The sequence below is a fragment of the Osmerus mordax genome, chromosome 5 (genome assembly GCF_038355195.1).
Source record: "Osmerus mordax isolate fOsmMor3 chromosome 5, fOsmMor3.pri, whole genome shotgun sequence".
NCBI classification, from domain to species: domain Eukaryota; kingdom Metazoa; phylum Chordata; class Actinopteri; order Osmeriformes; family Osmeridae; genus Osmerus; species Osmerus mordax.
In genome coordinates this window covers 2,362,465-2,386,941 of record NC_090054.1, presented here as the reverse complement: position 1 = coordinate 2,386,941, position 24,477 = coordinate 2,362,465, and the positions used below count along the sequence as shown (strand labels likewise).

The 24,477-nt window shown below is 45.4% G+C and overlaps 2 protein-coding genes across 2 annotated transcripts in view; both read right to left on the bottom strand.

Annotated features, from left to right (window-relative positions):
- gfral (GDNF family receptor alpha like) overlaps positions 1-9,336 on the bottom strand; it is a 13,837-nt gene extending 4,501 nt beyond the window's left edge. The window contains exons 1-4 of the mRNA XM_067237119.1: positions 9,297-9,336; positions 8,701-8,829; positions 2,803-2,967; positions 358-417 (exon numbers count right to left, since the gene is read on the bottom strand). Of these exons, the coding sequence (XP_067093220.1) occupies positions 358-417; positions 2,803-2,967; positions 8,701-8,829; positions 9,297-9,336 (394 nt within the window). The remainder of the gene's footprint in view (positions 1-357; positions 418-2,802; positions 2,968-8,700; positions 8,830-9,296) is intronic.
- A 2,005-nt stretch (positions 9,337-11,341) lies between these two features.
- hcrtr2 (hypocretin (orexin) receptor 2) lies at positions 11,342-24,409 on the bottom strand. The gene is made up of 7 exons (XM_067236946.1): positions 24,193-24,409; positions 23,132-23,310; positions 18,260-18,503; positions 13,500-13,615; positions 12,705-12,925; positions 12,097-12,218; positions 11,342-11,511 (listed from the first exon to the last, which is right to left on the bottom strand). The coding sequence occupies exons 1-7, from the start codon at positions 24,407-24,409 to the stop codon at positions 11,342-11,344; spliced, it is 1,269 nt and encodes a 422-aa protein (XP_067093047.1).
- Between the last annotated feature and the right edge of the window lie 68 nt (positions 24,410-24,477).

Here is a 24,477-nt window from a genome sequence, read left to right as displayed (position 1 = left end):
CGTTCTAAATTATTGTGCTTGTATTTACAACAATGAGTGACTTCAATATTTATTTTAACCTATTTGCAAAATGTACTGTGTCAGTGTCACGTAACCGCTCATCTCACAACCCATTCGCTATTCACCTCGCTAGTCAATCTACTGCAGACAGGCTGCGGCCAACACGACAGTAGCAGCAACTCTACATATGGACGATTATTTTCTTCTTAAAAGTCTTGATTTTATGGGGGCAATGGTCATGTACTGCATGCCAGTTCTCTCTAGGTGATCTTGTACACCTCGTCGGGCTTTATCCCTTACATGACGCATACACCAATATCTCCTCATGTGCTAATATGCAGTAGTAAGGGCCGTTACCTTGGAAACTGTTAGCTTGCCAGTCCATTGCAGGAGTCATCTTCTGTTCAGCTATTGTACCTATAGTAGTAGAAAGAACCATTTAGATGTATAGGACAAAGCACCTGTAGTAATCTAGAGTAACCTATAGATGTACTGCCAAAAAAAACCCTGTTGATTTGAAGAGTATTAAATTATATCAATCTTCTCTCTCATTTCTCCTCTCTCCTTTCCTCTCTCCTCTCCTCTCCTTTCCTCTCCTCTCCATTCCTCTCCTTTCCTCTCCTCTCCTTTCCTCTCTCCTCTCCTTTCCTTTCCTCTCCTCTCGTCTCCTTTCCTCTCTCCTCTCCTCTCCTCTCCTTTCCTCTCTCCTCTCCTCCTCTCTCCTCTCCTCTCCTCTCTCCTCTCCTCTCCTTTCCTCTCCTCTCCTTTCCTCTCCTCTCCTTTCCTTTCCTTTCCTTTCCTCTCCTCTCCTCTCCTCTCATCTCTCCTCCTCTCTCCTCTCCTTTCCTTTCCTTTCCTCTCCTCTCCTTTCCGCTCCTCTCCTCTCCATTCCTCTCCTTTCCTCTCCTCTCCTCTCCTTTCCTCTCCTCTCCTCTCTCCTCTCCTCTCCTTTCCTCTCCTTTCCTTTCCTCTCCTTTCCTCTCCTCTCCTCTCCTCTCCTTTCCTTTCCTCTCTCCTCTCCTCTCCTCTCCTCTCCTTTCCTTTCCTCTCCTCTCCTCTCCTCTCCTCTCCTCTCCTTTCCGCTCCTCTCCTCTCCATTCCTCTCCTTTCCTCTCCTCTCCTCTCCTCTCCTTTCCTCTCTCCTCTCCTCTCCTTTCCTCTCCTCTCCTTTCCTCTCCTCTCCTTTCCTTTCCTCTCCTCTCCTCTCCTCTCCTTTCCTCTCTCCTCTCCTCTCCTCTCCTCTCCTTTCCTCTCCTTTCCTTTCCTCTCCTTTCCTTTCCTTTCCTTTCCTCTCCTCTCCTCTCCTCTCCTCTCCTCTCCTCTCCTCTCCTCTCCTCTCCTCTCCTCTCCTCTCCTCTCCTTTCCTCTCTCCTCTCCTTTCCTCTCCTCTCCTCTCCTCTCCTCTCCTTTCCTCTCTCCTCTGCTTTCCTCTCCTTCCCTCTTCCCTTTGTAATTGCATCCATTTCAGTTAAGGGAAGACTAATGGCAACAATGATGGTGCCCCGGCCTCCCCTTGGCCCTCCCCTCCAGCAGGTCCTCTCCTCCGGTGCCTCGGGCCCCAGGACAGATGAGGGCCGCAGGCAGTAGTCGACTGGCAATCGGGAGCACCGGGAGAATTCCCGGTGGGCCGAGACACGTCTGGGCCGGAGGGCCGCTTGCCTTATAATTTACTACTAATGGCTTGGCTGTTGCCCCCCCCCCCCCCAGTCACCACAGTCACGATCCAGCTGGAGGCTGTCCCCTCGGCCTCTGCTCTGCCTCTCTGACTGGCCTCTGCTCTGCCTCTCTCTCTGACTGGCCTCTCTGATCTGCCTCTCTGACTGGCTGGCCTCTCTGCTCTGCCTCTCTGACTGGCCTCTGCTCTGCCTCTCTCTCTGACTGGCCTCTCTGATCTGCCTCTCTGACTGGCTGGCCTCTCTGCTCTGCCTCTCTGACTGGCTGGCCTCTCTGACTGGCCTCTGCTCTGCCTCTCTGACTGGCCTCTGCTCTGCCTCTCTGACTGGCTGGCCTCTGCTCTTCCTCTCTGACTGGCCTCTGCTCTGCCTCTCTGACTGGCCTCTGCTCTGCCTCTCTGACTGGCTGGCCTCTGCTCTTCCTCTCTGACTGGCCTCTGCTCTGCCTCTCTGACTGGCCTCTGCTCTGCCTCTCTGACTGGCCTCTGCTCTGCCTCTCTGACTGGCCTCTGTTCTGCCTCTCTGACTGGCTGGCCTCTCTGCTCTCTCACCTCCTTCTTCCTGGGATTGGCCAATTCACCAGAATAGGCTGTAGCTACACTCACTCACTCCACTTCCCAGTGAGGGGTTCAAATACTGCCGAAGTGTGTTGAGCACATATGCATATGTGTGTGAGTATGTGTGTGTGTGTATACATGTGTACATACAGTATATACATACATGGCATTGTTTGTTCCCTATCCATTACCTGGGTGTGGGTGGTTCAGAAGGTATATAATATTACACTTAATCAGCACCGCAAACAAAGCAGTGTCCAACTCCAGGTATTCTATGTGTGCTTACTGAGGTACCCGATCCTTTACACCTGAGTAGTAAAGATTCCTCACAAGAAACCTTGTCCTGATATACACCTGCTGGGGATACAAGTTATAATAGACACCAGAGATGCACCAGAGAACACGTCTGTTGTACAAGAGAGACCAGAGATAGAGACCTTGTCCTAGTAAATGTCTCTTCTACAAGAGAGACCAGAGATAGAGACCTTGTCCTAGTACATGTGTCTTCTACAAGAGAGACCAGAGATGGAGACCATGTCCTTGTACATGCCTAAGAGAGAGCAGAGGTGCACCTGTGTGTGTGTGTGGAAGGCAGTGTGTGTGCAGCTGTCTGAGCAGGGCGCAGGGCCTCTCGCCCTCCCAGGCACAGAGGCAGGGGCGCAGGTCTGGGTGGCGCTCTTTCAGGGAGCGCAGGGTGAGGGCACACCAACGCGAGCCTTTCATTTGGCAGGCTCCATCTAGGACAACACACAAAGAAGGGAGGTTGAAAAACAGGCTTTTCACAAGCTGATGAACACACACACACACGCGTCTGTATTGATATCTGTTCTGGAAAACAGGTGCTGTGTGTGTGCGTGTCTTCTCAAGTTCCACATTGGTCAACACAGCAGGTTGTTATAGTGGAGAGGTTCATGTTTAATCTGTGGGTTTGCTTTTCACATCCTTGATAGACATTGTTTGAGCAAACTGATTCATGAGCAAAATCCTTGACCTTTCTAGATGGTTCTGTGAAGCCAGGGAGAAGCACACTTGTCTCAGTTCATTATTATTAGGGATTTGAACGATATAGTTTTTTGCTCTTATCAATTGATGTTCAATTTGTTGTAGCCTACTTTCATTCATTATTGGGTGTGCTTTGCCTTCGGCAAGGGCACAACCTTTGTTCTCTCACATATGTATTATTGTGAGAATGCTGTTAAGCATTCTCACAATAATATATAATATATAATTATTATATCAACTTCTTAGTTCTTCCGCCGTTTTTTGGCCTTTAACTAGTTCTGCATACTTTCACCGATTCCTAAAATTTTTGTATCAAAACGTTCAGCTCCTTCAGGAGATGTTGGCTATGGTATTTCTCACTTTTATACTTTTTAAGACATTAAGGTTTTTGTGCAAATTATTCTCCCATTAAAAGTAATGGTAAATCCTTTCAAATCATTAAAAAGCTTCCTCCTCTTTCAAACGTAACTACTTCAGCATACTTTCAGCTAGAGACACCATTCAACCTTTAAAATGTTCACAAGACATTCAGCTATTCCCAAATGATTCAGCTTTTTCAAATATTCAGCCAATTTTGAATTATGACAGTTTGAAATACATTAAAATGTTTGCTCCTTCTTGATTTTTATGAATGAGCAGCCAGCAGAGTGGCACACTCTGCTGGCTGCTCTTTTTCTGATATTCAACTAAATCTTCAAACAAATTCCTCTAACGTTCATATAGTTTAACTTACAGAAACAAGTTATACCTTAAAATGTAGGAAAATGTGTCCTCTTTCAGCCAATGTAACTACTAAAGAGCTCACATTTACAGATTTTCAGCTTTGAGCCTTGAAGCGAGAGCAGCCTTTCAAATTCTCTCACTAACTTGCGGCACTAGAAGAGCGGCTACTGACGTCACTCTGCTGCGCCGCTCAGAATGCTTTTTCGTTCATTTTGCATTTCTGCAAATGCATTTTAATTTGAATTGTGGTCACGATTTTACAGCCACGTTCTTAAAATGAAAATGCATTTCTGGAAATGTATTTGAATTTGAATTGTGGTCACGATTTTGCAGCCACGTTCTTAAAATGAAAATGCATTTCTGGAAATCCATTTGAATTTGAATTGTGGTCACGATTTTGCAGCCACGTTCTTAAAATGAAAATGCATTTCTGGAAATGCATTTTAATTTTCAAATTTTACATTTCAAATTGAATTTTGGTATCTATTTGCTGGGGCATGTTTTGAAAATTAAATCTCAAATGTCTATTTCTTTTTCATTTTAATTAAGTGAAAGATTGAGCACTCTTGAAGAAGAAAATTAAAATGCAAATAGGATGATTGATTACTAATTTCATTTATGAGTCAAATAATGCAGCCACATTCTTAAAATGCAAATGCATTTCTGGAAATGCATTTGCATTTGAATTTTGGTAACGATTTGCTTCCATATGTATCGGCTCTAGTGCTGTATGTTTCATTCCATCAACACATTGAATCCTACTAAGAAAGCCGAGTAAACGCATAGGCTACATCTGCTACTGCTATTACTATCCCAACTATAATTTCATCTGTTAAAACGATAATATTCTTGTTACGACTAGCTAGCCTACTTCTTCTGTTTAACAGTTCAGCTTTCAGCTTCTCCCGCATTGTAGGCTATCTAAGCTCTTAGCTTTGTTAAGATGATGCAGTTCAGATTCCACACTGCCTCTTTTGTGTGACTCACACATTTTTGAAATTCATTTCAGCTTTCAGCTTGCGGGTATTTTCTCATTTCTCACTTTTATACTTTTTAAAATATTTTAAAATGTTTTTGTGCAAATGATTCTCCCTTTAAAAGTAATGGTAAATCCTTTCAAATCATTGTTGGAATGCTGCTCCAGCCCCTTTCAAAAATACCTTTCGGTTGCTTTGAAGCTTCAGCTTATAACTTTCTACTAAATTTTCACAATTTTCAGCTTTTTTAGCATGGTCAGCTATCCCCATTCAGGTTTTCAGCATTTTCACTGCTGTTTCGCAGGAACAGCCTTTTCTAGTTAGGATTCCTCCGTAAGGAGGAAACCTATTGTTATTGTTAGTTTTATTATTAGGATTCCTCCGTAAGGAGGAAACCTATTGTTATTGTTAGTTTTATTATTATTATTATTCTAGTTCCATGGGAGTCAATGGCAGCCCCTAGAACCCTTGGATAACTTTTTGTGAAATTTGGCACACTCATTAAGGACAGTTCCTTCTATACCTACACCAAGTTTCATGTATCCCATTAGACCACTCTAGCGCCACCAATGGGTCAAAGTTGGACTTGTGTTTACACACGCAACTTTTGAACCGTATGACTGATTTTCATGAGGTACCATTGGATTCCCTGGATCAAGACGAGTTCAACGCACCCTATGACGTCAATTTCCGGTTCTATAGATTTTCCGCTATTTCCGGTTGTATCAAAAACCTTTGAAAGCCTACTCCTCCTACAATTTTTGTCATATCTATCAACACCAAACTTGGTGTGTCACGTGAAAGACACTACATCATGTTCCCATGTGAGAAGGCAAATTAATATCTTAAAAAATGATTGAAATAAAGGAAATCTAATTTATTTCTAACGCTAAAATAATGCTTTACACATCCGCCAGTCAAAAAACTCTGATTCAATCACAAGTTCATGAAGACTCTTGAGAATGTTTAGTACACAAATCTGAGAAAAAGTTGACTGTGAGATGAAAAGTCGATTTGTGGTGAATATTTGAAACATGCATAATTGGCTAATTGCTAATGAAATTTCCAATGTAATGTCTCCCTCTGCTCCTCAGCGCGCGCGCTCCACATTCTCACACACTCAGCCTTTCCCTTGACACACGCGGAAGCTTGGCGAGACACATACACAACATTTCAGGCAATTGTGGGCTGACCAAGCCCCCACTCATTCCTTGGCTTGAAGTGAAGGCCCTTGTGGGTCTTGATGGTATTGCATTTCAGATTTTGTGTGCAATGGTAAAAAGTTCTCAAAATCCTGAAACATTGATAGTATAGGCCAAGAGTAACTACCACACCACAAATGGCCCAATATCACCCATAGGTGATGCTACAGGCCACGCCCTGATACACAAAGATACAAGGCTTTCTGGAATGGGTAGGCTCACCAAGCCCCCTCCTTTCATTCCTTGGCTTGAGATAAAAGCCCTTGTGGATATTGATGGTATTGCATTTCAGATTTGGTATCCCATTGGTAAGTCTACAGCATGGATTTTTCTATACAGTGACACTTTGTGAAGAATATACATTTTTCAATGGTTCACAATGTTAGGAGGAATCCGCCATTGCTGCTTGCAGCTATATTTATTATTTATTTTCGCCCCCCTAAAACTCAGTCAATATTTGGCCTACATAGACAACCTAGGTGTCAAAAGTTTCGTCTTGGTAGCGATTGAGTTGCTTCTATTGGGATTTACGTTCCGTTGCATGGTTTAAGTGGAAATTAAGTTTTTGTGGCGATAAAGTGAAGCTAACGGTGGCTAACTTGCTAGCCACAGTCAATGACGCTACTTACGTCACTAACGTCACGAAAACTCGCGTGACTACCTCTAGCAGAACATTAGTTTAGCAGCTCGTTAACTTCTGGGAGATAGCTAAGCTAACTGCTTTACTGCAAGGCAGCTGCAGAAACGCCACAAGCAAAGAGGCCAGGGTGATAACTATTTACTAATTTTACTTTGTGATATGACACACAATTGTGACGTGTAATGTACAATATAAGCTGATTTTATTAAGGAAGTACATCTACTTTCGGAAACAGTAGTCTACTATGTCACTGAAGTATTAGCATCATGACATTAGCCTCTGTTGCCCGGGCAACACATACTACAGTGGTCTATGATGCATCTGTTTTCAATCGTTAAAATAAACATTCCTCACATATACATTTTCGTTGTAGGATTTATTATGACATTACATTACAAGTAAACGATTTGTGGGTGAAATTATCATTACCTGTGGTTTCAAACCAGTGTTGCTCACTGCAAGGATGTAGCCTACGAGACACTACAAAAACATCTACAGTTGTAGGAAGTCAAACGGCGACAGAACATGTTCGGCACTCCCCTTACTTAAATCAAAAGTCTATCTAACTACTAACCTTAACTTCATTGCCACAGCCTAAACTTTGTCAATCTGTTCATGAAAATAATTAATTTCAGCCTAAACCGTACAACGGAACGTTTAATCGAATTCAACCAACGCAATCGCTACCAAGACGAACACAGCAGTAGTCTAGTACTGTACCGTAGTAGAATTTACCGGGGCAGCTTCTCCACACAGGGCTATATCGCACTTGGCGTTGTTACTGACAATGATCGCTACCAGTGAGCTTTTTATGAAAGCGATTTTCCACTAAATAAATGTCAAGCTTATTTACGTTTCTGGGGGCATATTTTCAGTTAGCAGATGGTACTGTTTGAATCGCGATTCCATCTTCTACTGCCGGTAACGTCGTAGAATAATCTTCAAAGGGGGTTCTTTATTAATGAATGGATGCAATATGAGTAGGCTAAATGCCTTAAAATATCACGAGAAGGGAAAAACTTAAAAGGACGTTTAAGTCATAGAGATTAGGTCAATTTTTACACCGGTCTGACAAATTTATTCGTTGATTCAATGATGAGGCTGCCTCTTGCAGGGGAAATGAGAAGACATCTATTTCATTCTACACTTCACTCGTATTTTCAGTTGTAAATGAGCATCAAAAAAAACTTTTAAATCTATGTAATCTTATTATGTAGTATGCATTTTTATATAAAATATACAGAAATATCAGTTGTAAAAATGTCATCCAAAAACGGACCCCTGTGCAACCGACGCAAGCAAGCACACCCTACAATTTCCCCAGAAATTGTACCCTCTCTAGTTTATTTCTGTTTTTTTAATTTGCCACACCTCATTGTTTTCCCAGTTCATGCAAACTAAAGCACTTGGACTTGAAATGTGCATTGTAGAGATCAATACAATTTGTCAGTTTCACTCAAATACACTCAATCGCGTTGTGTTGAATGAACACAGGCACTTAATATTCCAGCTATACCACTTTCAACAAGAACCCATGCATGAATGTAATGCCGAGTTAGATTAATTAATAATGACTTTTGAATGCTGCCATCCGCTGTGGCCTCCAGGTGTTTGGTGTGAGACAGGTATAAAGCAGGCCACACTGGGCCCCAGGCTGTAGTCTGCACATCTCCCCCACCTCCCCACGGTGACAAGACCTCCACTGGATAACACACTTTGGAGATGTCCTGGGGCTTCGGACCGGAGCTAACTGAATGAGAGAATTGCTAGGCGGTCAAACTTAGGTCACTCTAAAACTGGAATTATATAACAAACCACAAGCCATGGTGGAAAGATTTTTCCAAATCTAGTTTAGATTTAGATTTATTGTATTTATGAGTGTATATAGATATACATAATTATTATTTTCTATTTTTTATTACTCACCTTTGCAGATGTGCCGAAGAAATGTGTAGTTTCTGGAACAGAAGTGGGCCATGCATGTTTCCCAGTTATGCTGACAGCTAGGTGGAGATCTGGTGGACCTTATGCTGCATAACTGGCTAATTACAACTCCTGGGACATGAACATGACACGACTATTATAAAAGTATTTCATATCGCAATTTGACAGGTTTAATCCGGAACTCACCTAGGGACATAAACTACACGAAGATGCCAACACTAGCAATTTCAACGCCTCAATGTTTCAGTGCATAAAATGTCAATGTTTTACTTTAGTCAATTCCATAAAAAAATATTTGTGTCAACAAACACGTTCTGTTGAATAAGCTATTATGCGCTTACACAGTACTACTATTTACCCCCAAAACTTACATCACATTCAAAGCAGCTATCGTTTTCCAAATTCTAATTCACGTGGCTCATGCTAAATAAATAATAAATATTCTGTATTTGATGGATAAGATTAATAATCTGACATAGCCTATGTCAGCAGTGCTGTGATTAGTCGAAAATGACGATCGACGAGTAATTAGCTATTAACCAATAAAACATCTGTTAATGAAATAGCATCTTACTCACCAATTAGAATCGCGGTTTCCACGGCTGCTTTGCGCTGCATTGTAACGCGTCCCCCTACCTTGCAGTAAGCACCTCAACAAGAGGACAGCTCCGGTGAAGGGCCGAACAGTGATTTCCTGCGTCAAGCGCTCAGACGTCATTTGGAAGACACGATATCAGGTGGGACACGATGATGGGTAAATGGGTGTACGGGGCCGGTTAACAGATTATGCTCTACAACTGAAAACAAAACTAACGTAAAAAGGCAGCTTTATGGGTATGTGATTGATTGATTGAGTGAGTGATTTTATATTGGAACGTAGAAAGGTAGGATTGCTTCAAAGAGGCATTTGTTTGAATTAATCAAGCCCAACACGAGTAACGTATATCGATTTTCATGTGTCTGTCAGCTCAGATGAATGCATGCTGCATGACGTCAAGTCAAAGGTCGGTTTCGTGTCCATAAATCACTCTTCGCTCAAACCATGTCTCTTAATAGACAGCTGTCTTGCACAGATACAATGTAAATAACGACAAGCACAACAATCAATCATATTCAAGGTTCTCTTATCATGACCATACATAGGCTACAAATAGCGCAAAAAGTTGAAATATGTGAAATGTGAAAATAACATGGCTGGATCTAGGAACTGATTACCATCTACAATAATTAAAATACAAAACAATAACAATAAACCATAATTCAAGAAAAAAAAGAATCTAAATAAGTCTGATTTGTTTGTGAACATATCACTGAAGACTTGAGAGGAAATAACCATATGAAAGCATCACATTTAGCATCTAGGATAGGACAGCAACGGGCCAATCAGCGTCACAAGAGTTCACATAAATAACACCCAAAAACAACAGTGAAAGGAAATGTCAGATAATCACATTGTGCTGATGCTATTCTGTTTCCACTTCTAGACACACACACACACACACTCACTCACTCACTTACTCACACTCTATATTTTAACAATACATCTCATCATCATAATCAAAGGTCTAATCAATAATAACAATCGATCATGATCAATGGAGAGTGAATATATACTGAGCCCACACCAGAGCCTCTCATCTTTCATCTTGGCACATCATCCTTCTGAATCCTCTGGTCTGTTCTTTGTGCGGATGTGTCCCAGATGAGGAGTTGCACTGGGCCCAATGGGTCTGTGTGTGTGTGTTTGTGTGTCTGTGAGAGAGAGAGAGAGTGTACCTGTGAGTGCGAGAGTTTGTATGTGTAGATGTGGCTGGTGAGTGCGTTTGTGAGTATGTGAGTTTGTAGGTGCATATATATGTGAGTGCATCAGTAATACATTCCTGGATGTGTGAGATGACTGGAAGTGTGACTGGTTTGTGTGTGTGTGTGTGTATGTGTGTGTGTGTGTGTGTGTGAGCAGCATCAGTAATGATCCATGAGGTGTAATCTGTGTCCAGCAACACATCCCTGTAGACCCATCAGCACCTTCATCCTCCCCAGGGATCAAGCCCTGATCCTGGGGATGATTGGCTAGGAAGAGGACAGACACCAGGTCCTGCATTCTCACACACATCAAGTCTCGGTCATCATTTTTTGAGGATATAATGTGTGTGTTCCCTAATCTGTTCGTCTATAATGGCTAAAGTGAATCCCCAGTTGGGGGATGGGGCTGAACTAGACCATCCCCTCCCCTCCCCTCCCCTCCTCTCCTCTCCTCTCCTCTCCTCTCCTCTCCTCTCCTCTCCTCTCCTCTCCCTTCCCTTCCCTTCCCTTCCCCTCCCCTCCTCTCCTCTCCTCTCCCCTCCCCTCCCCTCCCCTCCTCTCCTCTCCTCTCCTCTCCTCTCCCTTCCCTTCCCTTCCCTTCCCTTCCCCTCCCCTCCTCTCCTCTCCTCTCCTCTCCTCTCCTCTCCTCTCCTCTCCCCTCCCCTCCCCTCCTCTCCCCTCCCCTCCCCTCCCCTCCCCTCCCCTCCCCTCCTCCTCCTCCTCCTCCTCTCCCCTCCCCTCCCCTCCCCTCCCCTCCTCTCCTCTCCTCTCCTCTCCTCCCTTCTTCTCCTCTCCTCTCCTATCCTCTTCCCTCTTAGTATTAAACTACCTGGTCTGATATTCGAGACACACTGTCGACGTTCTGGACCTGAGTAGAGAGAGACTTCCTGCTGTCAGTGCTGTTCCTGGCCTGAATCCACTCTTTGGGTCTTGGACCGCGCCCGAAACAGCGGCAAGAGAACGCCGCTTTGAACTCCTCTCGGAACTTCCCTGAGGGAACAGTAGCACACTTCCTTTGAACACACAGAATATTCAAACAAGAGACTTGGATGCTGTCAATATACCTTAATGAGTTGGAATTATGCAGGGATGTGTTTGAACTATTCCTCTGCATGAATACTCAAACCACCTCTTTACTGTTATCAGACCAGGCCTGGTTCAAAGACTAATCATTTCACACTGAACAATTAATTATGAGAACACAATGATTAATACTTCATGAATTCAACTGTGTAAGTAAGTGAGGGGCAATTATAATTTCGACGTTTCATCTGTAATGTAATTCAGATTCATGGTTAACTGGCTAAAAGAGGTTTCTTTTCAATTAGCCTTCCATTCATCGAAAACGTGGGAGGCATTATTCTCAAACAAAGGACCCACTGATTGCAGACACAGGATCCTTTCTACTACAGGTTTCTCAATCGACACATCAACTGCAGTACAGTACCGATCTTCCCCTAAAATAAGATCATCATTTATTCATGGAGGAAAGGTTGGACTGTGTGATCAAGCCCCAGGCTGTCCAGCAGATGGCGTGATAAAATCATGAGACAGACGTTCCTCTGATCCACTCACCACTTAGGAAGTTATAGATGATGGGATTGGCTGCGCTGTTGGCGTAGATCAGCCAGTGAGAAAAGGTGAACCAAGCGTAGACCATCTCTCTGTCGTTGGTCTTCTTGAAGGTACCAAAGACCCTGATGGAGAACAGGGAAGGAGTGACCAAGAGATGTTGGAGATTGAGAGGCTAGGGAGCAGGGATTTATCAACACAATCGGGTGATCAGTCTCTCGCTACTGCATTGATTGGAGTTTGTTGGTCTATAGCCTACTAGGGTCCAAAACATAGAGGGTGGATTTGATTGATATCTATGTGTGCACTTTCGGCACCGTTTCGTCAGTGCAGTTATCCATGTTACATTTACATTACATTTACATTTAGCAGACGCTCTTATCCAGAGCGACTTACAGTAAGTACAGGGACATTCCGCCCCGAGGCAAGGAGGGCGAAGTGCCTTGCCCAAGGACACAACGTCTTTTTGCACAGCCGGGAATTGAACTGGCGACCTTCAGATTCCCTAATCGCTCAGCCACCTGACTCCCATGTTGACTCAAATCAAGTGCACCCCAAGCATTGCGGCCTGGGCCAGGCCCGCTGCTGTTCCACACCCTGACGGGGGCTACCTCTTCATGATGTTGAGCAGGCTGATGGGCAGGTAGCACAGAGCGAAGACCAGCAGCACCACCATCAGCATGCGTGCCGTCTTCCTGCGCGCTCGGATCTGCTTGATCTCCGCCGACACGGCGCTCGTACGAACCCGGACGGACTCCCCCGGGCCGCCCGCCTGGGCGGAGCACTGCAGAGACCGCCACTTCCTCTGCAGCACCGACGACGTCCCCGGGATCTGCAACCACGGACAACAGGACCTGGTCAGCCTGACTGACTGACTCACTGATTGACTGATTGACTGACTGACTGAATGACTGACTGACTGACTGACTGACTGACTGACTGACTGATTGACTGACTGATTGACTGACTGACTGACTGAATGACTGACTGACTGACTGACTGACTGACTGACTGATTGACTGACTGATTGACTGACTGATTGACTGACTGATTGACTGATTGACTGATTGACTGACTGATTGACTGACTGACTGAATGACTGACTGACTGACTGACTGACTGATTGACTGACTGATTGACTGATTGATTGACTGACTGACTGACTGACTGACTGACTGACTGACTGACTGACTGACTGACTGATTGACTGACTGACTGACTGATTGACTGACTGATTGACTGACTGATTGATCATCTGGCTGACTGATGAGTTGATTAATCAGTAATTAATTAGTTCATTTAAATTAATGAGCAACACAAATACACTTGAGTTATATTGAGCCAGCACAAATTACAAAGAGAAAGGAGTGTTTGTATTCATCTCTGGAACAGCACAGACTCCGCACCTGTTGGCACCACAGCTTGTGGCAGATCTGGATGTATGCCAGGACCATGAGACACAGAGGAGCGAAATACGTCACGATGAAGAAGCAGGTGTGATACACCTTGGGGTAGATCTCGGCTGAGGACAGAAGGAAACAGGACTTGGTTTGATGACAACAGCAGCACAGGGGTACACTGACTGCTACAGCGGTTATTCAAGTCAAATTGGCTATTGAGGAACAATTGGACAGGCGACTTGGAATGAAGTCACTCAACAATCAATGATTCAGCCATCAAACTGTTTGTTATCTCGCTCCTCATTCAGAATTGTGTTTGTGCGATTTAAATGCTGTAGTCATGGGAACAAAACAAAACCCCATCTTTGATAAAGTGCCCCACTGCAGCATGATATGAACTAGTGATCAAGTATGCAATTGGGTTGGCTCAAATATGAATGAGTCGGACATTCAAATATAAATAACTTTAAATTATGAAATGGCAGAGGAAATCTCTGCATTCAGAGTGAAGGTGTTCCAGATCCCTCCAGACGCCAACATTCAAACTCGTCAATATTGGTCGAAGCCAATGGTTCTGCTGGTTTCGCTTTGAGCAAAATGCTGCTGGTTTCGCTTTGAGCATCAGTTTCTACCGAAAGGATTTTATTACGTTGTTGGTATTCTTAGCACATTCTATCCATTAGCTTGAAGTGAACGTGGACAGAGTCAGAATACAGCTCACAGCATGGCGACCGAACACACAGAACTCCATGTCGACGTTTGAGGACCTTGGAGCTCCTGAAGGCGCCTGTTAAAAACTTACATTTTACATTTACATTTACATTTAGTCATTTAGCAGACGCTCTTATCCAGAGCGACTTACAGTGAGTACAGGGACATTCCCCCGAGGCAAGTAGGGTAAAGTGCCTTGCCCAAGGACACAACGTCATTTGGCACAGCCAGGAATCGAACTGGCAACCTTCTGATTACTAGACCGACTCCCTCACCGCTCAGCCATCTGACTCCTCCGCACATTAACTTGCCGTTAATGTGCTTGAACTGATGCAGTGGTTTTGCGTTACCAAGGGCTGCATGATGCAACTGTTGCAAAGGCTGCACAGGGCTGGGAGGCCAGGAGGCTGGGAGGCCAGGAGGCTGGGAAGCTGGGAGGCCAGGAAGCTGGGAGGCCAGGAGGCTGGGAGGCTGAGAGGCTGGGAGGCTAGGAGGCTGGGAGGCTGGGAGGCTAGGAGGCTGGGAAGCTGGGAGGCTAGGAGGCTGGGAGGCTAGGAGGCTGGGAGGCTGGGAGGCCAGGAAGCTGGGAGGCTAGGAGGCTGGGAGGCTGGGAGGCTGGGAGGCTGGGAGGCTAGGAGGCTGGGAGGCTGGGAGGCTAGGAGGCTGGGAGGCTAGGAGGCTGGGAAGCTGGGAGGCTAGGAGGCTGGGAGGCTGGGAGGCTGGGAGGCTAGGAGGCTGGGAAGCTGGGAGGCTAGGAGGCTGGGAGGCTAGGAGGCTGGGAGGCTAGGAGGCTGGGAAGCTGGGAGGCTAGGAGGCTGGGAGGCTGAGAGTCTGGGAGTCTGGGAGGCTGAGAGGCTAGGAGGCTGAGAGGCTGGGAGGCTGGGAGGTTGGGAGGCTGAGAGGCTGGAAGGCTGGGAGGTGCAGAGTGTGGACGGTCCAGAGGTCAGTCCAAGTCTATGATTTCAATCTGTTGCTCCTGAGTTAATGTCTGACAGGGTTTTCTGTGTGAGTTTGATTCCAGTAATCACACTGACGCCTCCTGATCTGACACCCTCTAAAGGCTTGTCTTGCTTCTTCGTAAGTCTGATACAACCTTCCACCCCACTCCCCCTCTACTCCCCCCACCCCTCCCCCACCCCACGCACCACTGCCAAGGCTCGCTGACAGAGAGAGATCAGAATTGACAGCATCTGAAAGCGAAAAGGCTTTCAGGCATTTCTATTGCAACAGAAGAGCAGTCTGCTGTTAGTGCTCAATGAAATGCCTGTAAAATGTATACATTAGCAGGATTAAAGGGAGATTACACTAGAGGTCTAGTTACAGAAGGCTTTTCTAACTGCACTACAGGAATCACTGTGTGAAACACAACACCCAGGTCATATCTGATTTAAAAAGTAAGTAAGTAAGTAAGACTTTATTTATATAGCACTTTTCATAGAAGAATTGCAGCTCAAAGTGCTTTACATAAAATCAACAAAAACAATAATACAAGTGTTGATCTAAAACGTTTAACAAACCAAACTGGATACATTTTGAAACTGTATATATTTTAATACTGTATTTCAGTCTTTGGAGAAAGCTCATGTTAAATACTGCATATTTCAGTATATGATGAAAGCATCTATAGTAATGCTATACAGTTCAGCTGGCACCAGGATGGTTGTTGGACGGCTGGCCCAGAGAGGCGCTGCAGACCTCTCCTCCAGAGGACGATCAACATATCAAACATATATATCAAATCTCATTAGCATATATAACATATTTTTACCCTCTCTAGGCAAAAAATCCATCATTGACATTCTGATTAAATTGCTTCAACAGCAACACCTGGGCAGGCAAGAGGGGGTCGGTCTGTGTGAAGTGTCAGGGGAGGTTGGTCCTGCTGTTGGGGGGACATCTCCTATGTCTGTGTGAAGTGTCTGGGGAGGTTGGTCCTGCTGTTCGGGGGACATCTCCTATGTCTGTGTGAAGTGTCAGGGGAGGTTGGTCCTGCTTTTGGGGGGACATCTCCTATGTCTGTGTGAAGTGTCTGGGGAGGTTGGTCCTGCTGTTCGGGGGACATCTCCTATGTCTGTGTGAAGTGTCTGGGGAGGTTGGTCCTGCTTTTGGGGGGACATCTCCTATGTCTGTGTGAAGTGTCTGGGGAGGTTGGTCCTGCTGTTCGGGGGACATCTCCTATGTCTGTGTGAAGTGTCTGGGGAGGTTGGTCCTGCTGTTCGGGGGACATCTCCTATGTCTGTGTGAAGTGTCTGGGGAGGTTGGTCCTGCTGTTCGGGGGACATCTCCTATGTCTGTGTGAAGTGTCTGGGGAGGTTGGTCCTGCTGTTCGGGGGACATCTCCTATGTCTGTGTGAAGTGTCTGGGGAGGTTGGTCCTGCTGTTCGGGGGACATCTCCTATGTCTGTGTGAAGTGTCTGGGGAGGTTGGTCCTGCTGTTTGGGGGACATCTCCTATGTCTGTGTGAAGTGTCAGGGGAGGTTGGTCCTGCTGTTCGGGGGACATCTCATATGTCTGTGTGAAGTGTCTGGGGAGGTTGGTCCTGCTGTTCGGGGGACATCTCCTATGTCTGTGTGAAGTGTCTGGGGAGGTTGGTCCTGCTGTTTGGGGGACATCTCCTATGTCTGTGTGAAGTGTCAGGGGAGGTTGGTCCTGCTGTTCGGGGGACATCTCATATGTCTGTGTGAAGTGTCTGGGGAGGTTGGTCCTGCTTTTGGGGGGACATCTCCTATGCTATTCTGTTATTGGTCGGCGGAACTTGTGACATAATGCTCCAATGGAGGACGTCCTGAATACAACAACCAGAATTCAATATTGACATTGCATTTGTCCGATGATCATTTACAAATTTCCCCTTTAGTTCTCTACCACTGGCTTTGCTGTAGGCTACACGTCGGTCAGACTGAGGGTACAGTGGGATTTTAGAAAATACATTTAACTTGCAAATTATGGACTACTTTTAAGCACATCACAAAATAATTACATTTTATTAAAGCCTGGCCGGTCCTGAAGAGGTTGTCCAAACTTCCGATTTTCAGATTTATGTTTCCCTTTTTAATTGAGCAGTAGCTAGCTATTGCGTTAGCCAGTTGGCTTGAAGCAGCCAAGCCCCTAGCACTGTACTGCGCAGGACCAGACAAGCCAAAAGTTGAACATGGCGCTGACCAGATCTCAGTGTGCCACTGAGCACCTTCCATAGAACGGGACGCAATCTCTCAACAGCTTTGACGCTTGGTCAGATTAATAACAGGTCTACTGTAGCAGCCCTGAAGAACTGTTAAACTAAAGAGAATGGATGTGCAGGAGAGCGGTGCTAATATGGGTAACAAAGCAATTAGGGGGGTGTGAAGGGGGTGTGAAGGGGGTCACAGACCTCGACGCAGACACAGAGTGGACAAGGAAGAACATCTAGAGGATTTCTGTCATAGACATCCCACAGATCGAATTATGCGACGGATGGGGGGAATAGGCCTATATGATGATAGTGTGGTAGCCTATTTGTTTCTTATGAAAGATGGGATTCCAATAGGTTGGTTGGATTATTGCTTATATGAACATTAGAACATAGTATAACTTTATCATAATACCTAGAGATAATTAGCCAACTAGTGTGAAATAACATTAAACCTTGGGTTGGTTTTCCTCCTTCCAACTTTTGGAGTCACCAGCATGTAAGTTTCCCAACTGACTGTAAAAGTACTAAATATTAAAATCGATGACTCACAGAAAATGTTGCCTGGATGTGTTTTAGCCCTGGGTTAAACAGAAATGGATACACGTGGGAATTTGCACTCGAAACGGTTTGAATACTTACGTTGGGTATAATGAGTAGTCCCTTTCCACAATTACATAGTTCACAGTTTACAGCAGATACGGTAGTTTGCCCATAAAGTAGCTGCTGCAAATTTACGACTTGCAGTATACAGCGTGAGAGTTTAACCCTATCATCGCCTGCTAACCACCAGTACACCAATACACCTGTATACAGGTTAGTACAGAGGGAGCCAGCTAACCTCCAGTGTCCAGGGCAGACAGGTGTAGTCCAGGCGTTCCCTTACCTCCCCAGTGCTCGTCACACACGGTGAAGAGGCTGGTCTTGTTGGTGAGCTCGGGCATCAGGCTGCTGCTCTCCATGACGACGGCCTGGGGGATCATGATGACACAGGAGACCAGCCAGATGAGCAGGATGCTGCGGCGCGCGCGCCTGGCCGTGCTCTTGAACATGAGCGGGTGGCAGATGGCGTACCAGCGGTCCTGCGCGATGCAGCTCAGGGTCAGCACCGACACCGACACGGAGATCGTCTGGGGGGTAGGAGGAGGCAAGGGGGGGTGTGAGGAGGGGCAGAAGGTGGGAGTGGAGATAAGGGGGGGTGGAGGGATGGGTGTTTGGAGGAGGGGCAGGCGGGGTGGGGGGGTGGAGGGATGGGTGTTTGGAGGAGGGGCAGGCGGGGTGGGGGATGGAGGGATGGGTGTTTGGAGGAGGGGCAGGCGGGGTGGGGGATGGAGGGATGGGTGTTTGGAGGAGGGGCAGGCGGGGTGGGGGATGGAGGGATGGGTGTTTGGAGGAGGGGCAGGCGGGGTGGGGGGGTGGAGGGATGGGTGTTTGGAGGAGGGGCAGGCGGGGTGGGGGGTGGAGGGATGGGTGTTTGGAGGAGGGGCAGGCGGGGTGGGGGGTGGAGGGATGGGTGTTTGGAGGAGGGGCAGGCGGGGTGGGGGGTGGAGAAAGGGGGGGTGAGAGATCTGGGTTAAGGGTAAATAGCCTCTCGGTTCATTCTTCTCACTGATTATGTATGTGGTCATTTACTCATGCAAAGTCACACACACAGGACTCTGGTCAAGTGAGGGTGATATAGCCTCATCAGAGTGTCCACTGCTGAAAGGGCTGAAACATGCTCTCTAAACGTGTGGATCTGGCTGGCGAGGAGGCTGGCTGTCAGGGGACTGATGAGGCGGCCATTCAGCTAGATCCACACCCTGGTGTGTGTGTGTGTGTGTGTGTGTGTGTGTGTGTGTGTGTGTGTGTGTGTGTGTGTGTGTGTGTGTGTGTGTGTGTGTGTGTGTGTGTGTGTGTAGGAGGGGTGGCGAAGAGGAAGATATTGAGAAGATGAGCTGATGGAGGAGAAGCGTATGTGCGTGCAGGTGTGTAATGACTGTAATGTGGCTCGATGAAATGCTAGTTTTTGCCTGTGTGTTTGTACACAGCAATAGTGATCAGTGGGGAAGTCAGGGAACGACACATAGATTGCTGAATGTTCTTTAAAAGATGTTGCGACAAAGGCGACAGATTAGAAATCCCTCATACACACCTACAGTACATCAGGTGAGGCGTGACTGATGCAATCTAAAACATGTATTCGGTCATCATCAAATCATGTAAGATGGGAGATTAGCCATGAATAAAAAATTAATAAAAGGTTGCCGTATTGTACAGAAAAGGTGTGTCTTAGGTTTAGTGAATAGGTTATCTTTTCCAGAGGAATGCAGCTGTTCACTGCAGAGAGCCACAGGTACAACATGTTTGTAATAAGTAGTGTAGATGTACTAGGGCACCATCTCTAGCTCTGGTTTAAAAATTCCTCCATTCGGGTGTAATTATTGAGTAATTTGTCTGGTGCCTGAAACCAATCACATACCCAACGTTACAAACGGTGTGTGTAAAATGAAGTGAATAATTATGGATGGAGTAAGACAACCTCATTTCACAAGGCCCAGATGAAGTCCACCGACATGGTGATTCAAAACGACATGATTTATGGGGGCGCTCAACATCCACCCCGGACAGCTCTGTGTAGAACCACGGCAGGATTTAGAACAGGCTGTCAGTGCATCTCAGTCTGGGGTTTCAAGCACACCTGAGCCATGCAAAGCCGGTTCAATGGGTAGAGGAACGTACCTCAAGTATGTACTATACACAAAATATATCCAATTTTGTAAAACTGAAACAAGTGGAAAGAAAGTGGAACTTATTGTTGATAAATATGTATATCTACCAATAATTGTGTGTATAACTTCTTTCACTGATTCGATTCATGTAATTGATCTGGATGAAGGAGAATCAAATCCAAGTTCTTCATGGATGTCATGTCCCAGGGTACCACAGTGTCTGCGTCCAGCCGGCTGGGCTCAACCCAAACACAGCTGTGACGGGCCCTCCCCTCTGACACACCGTGGGGGAGGAAGACAACGCCCGTTCTAACATCGTCTTTTCACGCGGATGAATGTTTGGACATGACTTGCCAATGTGCAATTTTGGTACTATTTTCTATGGGTATTCCCTTACAAAGCAGGAAACCGTATTTTGGCTGGTGATCACTATTTAGTCGCTATTTAGGCTGGTTGTAAGCATTGTGATGGAGAGCTATATAGCTCTCCATCACAATGTGGAATTTATTAGATTGATACATCATTCATACCCATGGGAAAGTAATGCATGCAATATTATGCAGAGCATTCCGAATAAGAAGCCCAGATTCATTGATGGCAGTATTGTAGGACCCCGGTCCCCAGTCAAAAAGGCTTCATGCACCTACATATTCTTTCTATTCAAACTGAGGACTTTAACAGCCTTGATTGAATGTGTGTTGTCTCTGAGAGCGGGCGGGGTACATTAGGGTGTGATGTGTTAGGTCTTTAAAGGATGATCACTGTGTCCAATCAGTCGTGCAGAGCTTCACTCTGAAAGACAGGAAGTGAAGCATTTAGTTATATCAAAGAATCCCATGCTGGGCCAGGGTAACTGCACCCCGTGGACATGGGGGACGTAGCCTCTCGTGTTGCAAACAAATGAGCGAAGCAGGTTCAGGCATGGCACTCGGGCAGCGCGCATCATATCACCCATCGCTGTGTTCTCAGCCCATAGGCTTAGCTCGATAGGCGTAGCTATAAAGTCGCACACATGTGTTCTGCACTGCTGCCACCCACCACCATCCCCTTCTCCCCCATGTTGTCTGTCTGTACTCCCCATTGGGGATTTAACTTGTTGCTCCCTGCCTCATGTCATGCATGTGCAGTGAAGGCAGGGAGCGCTTCCCCATGTACATCCATGACTGTGGCCAAACAGCAACAGCATGCTCGCACCCACAGTCTTGAACCCCAAATGTTAAAAGAACTATGATAATGCTTACTGTACAATGTTTTATCCGACCTTATCCTACCAATGGAACCGTGTACTGTATGTAGTCCTGAATACAGATATATGCAGAATGTATAACATTAAACAACGGATATGATTTATTTAAAAAAAACAGTAGACCCATGATAAACAAGTCTTTTCATTTCCTAGGACAAAAGTGTACAGGAAATGAAACGAAGCCATTGTGTGATAACACTCAGGATTAAATCAAATTGATGTCGCTATCATTGTGAAGTAAGCTATAATTAAACATGTATCATTGAATGACTGTCCACCGAACATCTCCTATTCCATGTTCTTTCTGTTCTGCGTGCTGTAGAGAAAACTAAATAAAGAATGATTTTCGGAATGCTGTGTATGTACCATGTCTGCTCTCTCCAGGCCCCAGCACATGGACCCATTCTGACAATCATTCAGATGAAGCAACTGACTTTAAGTGGTCTTGTAGAGTGATGGGGACCCCCGGGAGGTGCAGAGCTGCATCTATTAACGGTCTTAAAGTGTGACTAAACAACAAAACATCTTATTTGAGTTAGATGCCTTTGGTTAATACTCCTGCATGGCTAAACTCATCCATGCATTCCGACGAATCTTGGCAAAGTGTTATTTACCTCGATAAACATGACTTGGTGATATATGATATTGTGTCTCTTTTGGCCTCTGGTGATGACAAACCTTGAATTTTTCCTGACGTATTACACGGAGGTGTTGTATGAAGTGCCCTTCCTTGAGATTATGTCTTATCTGCACAGCAGATGTGTTATTTGCTGTGCTGCTTGTTCCGGGAGTACAACGGTTCTTAAGATAGATTTGTTGGACCAGATGTTAGTTTATTTCCTCCAGGAACACAATGACACTTATTGAGGGACTTGTTGCACTTGTTGGTTAGTTATAACTGATTTAACTACTTGTACTCGAGGATCATGTTGTTTAATTGTAATTACATGCTCTTCTGGTTCTACCCATTGGCTCTTATTTGCTTTTCACAATGTATGCTTCATGTTTTGGCTACCCACATTGTTTTTGGGGTTATGTCGTTGTTTATGATCATTGACCTGTGCACCTTTTGTAAAGCTCTTTGGATAAAAGTGTCTGCTAAATGACTAAATGACTACATGTAAATGTGCTGACATCCCTAGGCTGACCTATACATGCAGGTGACTGCTCACCAAGACGTGTGGGAGAGCTGGAGCATTTCAGACGTGTCTCCATAGCTTTCTAACATTTGGACAACTGTGCCAGTATTTGAGACGGTTTTGCCATTTAGAACCTGTCACTGTAAAAATGTCTGTCCGTGAACTGACATTTCAGTATGTCTGCGCTACTCTTTCACCGTGTATTAAAGGCTGATCTGTGGATTCTGGAGAGGCTGGATCAGCCGATGGCTCGGGATCGCTGGAGAAGACTGAGAAAAGCCTGGTCTGCATCTTTCAGATCCCCATGTGGTCCAATCAGGCTTCTCTGTCTGGTTGGACTCCCTCACACAGACGACTACTGGCTGAACAATTTACTTTCTCTGCATTAGAGAAGTTCGAAATTTTGAGAGAAAAACAAATTTGGTTGGCAGAGAGTATTTTATAGACATTGGTGATAAATGTAAATGTTGGGTGAGTGGTAGCCTGGTAGCCTGTTGCTGTGGGGAACCAGTCCACAGGACACACAGACAGGTGGGGTGATGATGGTTGTGACTGTGGGTCTGAACAACCCTGCTGTCAGGCCAGTACACCTGGCTATCATCAACCTTTCCAGACAAATAATAAAAGACTTCTTTATTGGGTCAACGTCATCCTCCTCTTACCTGTAGATAAGGTAGAATTTTACATAGAGTGTTCCCGAAGAACCAGGTCTCGGTGATATCCACTACCAGGCTCGCGGGCAGGCAGGTGATCGTGACCAGCACGTCAGCGAACGACAGATTCACTATGAAGTAGTTGGTGACTGTGCGCATGTGTCTGTTCTTCCACACTGCGAAACAAACTGAAAACACAGAGAGAAAATCGCGCGGCTGCAGCTCGCAGGAAGACAGAGACTCACAGAGACGCACAGCGCTGGCCCGCCAGACCGCGGCAGGATGGTTTGGAGAAGTGAACAGCTGATGAAGAATCCCTTCGGCTTCTCCCAGCACTTTCACCGCAGTGAGGGCTCCGCGTCTCGCAGTGAGACGTCACTCACGCACGTACAGAAATGCATGACCATCAGCATCCTCCAACAGCTGCCCTCACAGACCGCGTCTTGTGCATGTGCAAAAAAGGATGGTTTCCACCCCCCACCCCCCCACCCCCAATCACTAGTCTTATTCAGCAAGTACATTAGAAATTATTTACAATGCTGCACTGTGCAATGTGTGAGGAATATTGGTATCTCATAAGGGGACCATTAAAACATGTATTTGCATGTATTTAAAAACAGAACTTTGTACTTAAAAACGACCAATTTCAATAGTTTAGATGCAATAAAACAATAGGTTAATGCTGATCAGGATCCTTACAGAATGCCATACACAATAGCGTACCAGATAATCTATACAGCAGGCTACAGACTACACGACTGAAACCAATTTATATCAGAGGGTCTTCAACCTGATGATGAAAGCACATTCTTGTACAAAGGCTACAGAATAAATGTTCTTCACTGACCGGAATTTAAAAAATCGTTCTAAGATTGATAATTAGAACACAGGTTCCAAATTAACTGATCCAACGGCATATCACCAGCTAAATGCATCTTTTCTGAATGACGCTCCTAACATTTCCTTTCAGGTTTTGAGGTTCAAATGATGATTAAAGGTTTGCAGGTGAAGGGGGAAATTAGACAAAACTGATATTTCACAAATATAGTAAAACAATCAATTAAACTTACCAAGTGTGTTTCCAACAAGAGAGACAAAAAACACAACAATGTATCCAACGATAAGAACCCATTCATACTGTTTAGGATGCAAATACTCTCTCCAAATGTACTTTAAAAGTTCATCGTCATCATCGATGTGTTGGTTAGGATGCACATCCGTGCTGTTTGGGTGGTTTGCGGGCGTCGAGCATTCTCCGCAGTCCGAGGTTACGGTGATTCCAGACATATCTAAAAATGTTAAGATTTGAGGTGTCCTTATACAGTGTCCAAACAGCGGTTGGCGCACTTAAGTGC

Excerpts from the sequence above, each read along its gene's own strand:
- hcrtr2 (XM_067236946.1), bottom strand. The coding sequence starts at position 24,409 with ATGTCTGGAATCACCGTAACCTCGGACTGCGGAGAATGCTCGACGCCC. Across the intron at positions 12,926-13,499 it reads ACAAGCTGTGGTGCCAACAG|ATCCCGGGGACGTCGTCGGT; the intron begins GTGCGGAGTCTG and ends CCGTGGTTGCAG. Across the intron at positions 12,219-12,704 it reads CTGCTCAACATCATGAAGAG|GGTCTTTGGTACCTTCAAGA; the intron begins GTAGCCCCCGTC and ends GTTCTCCATCAG.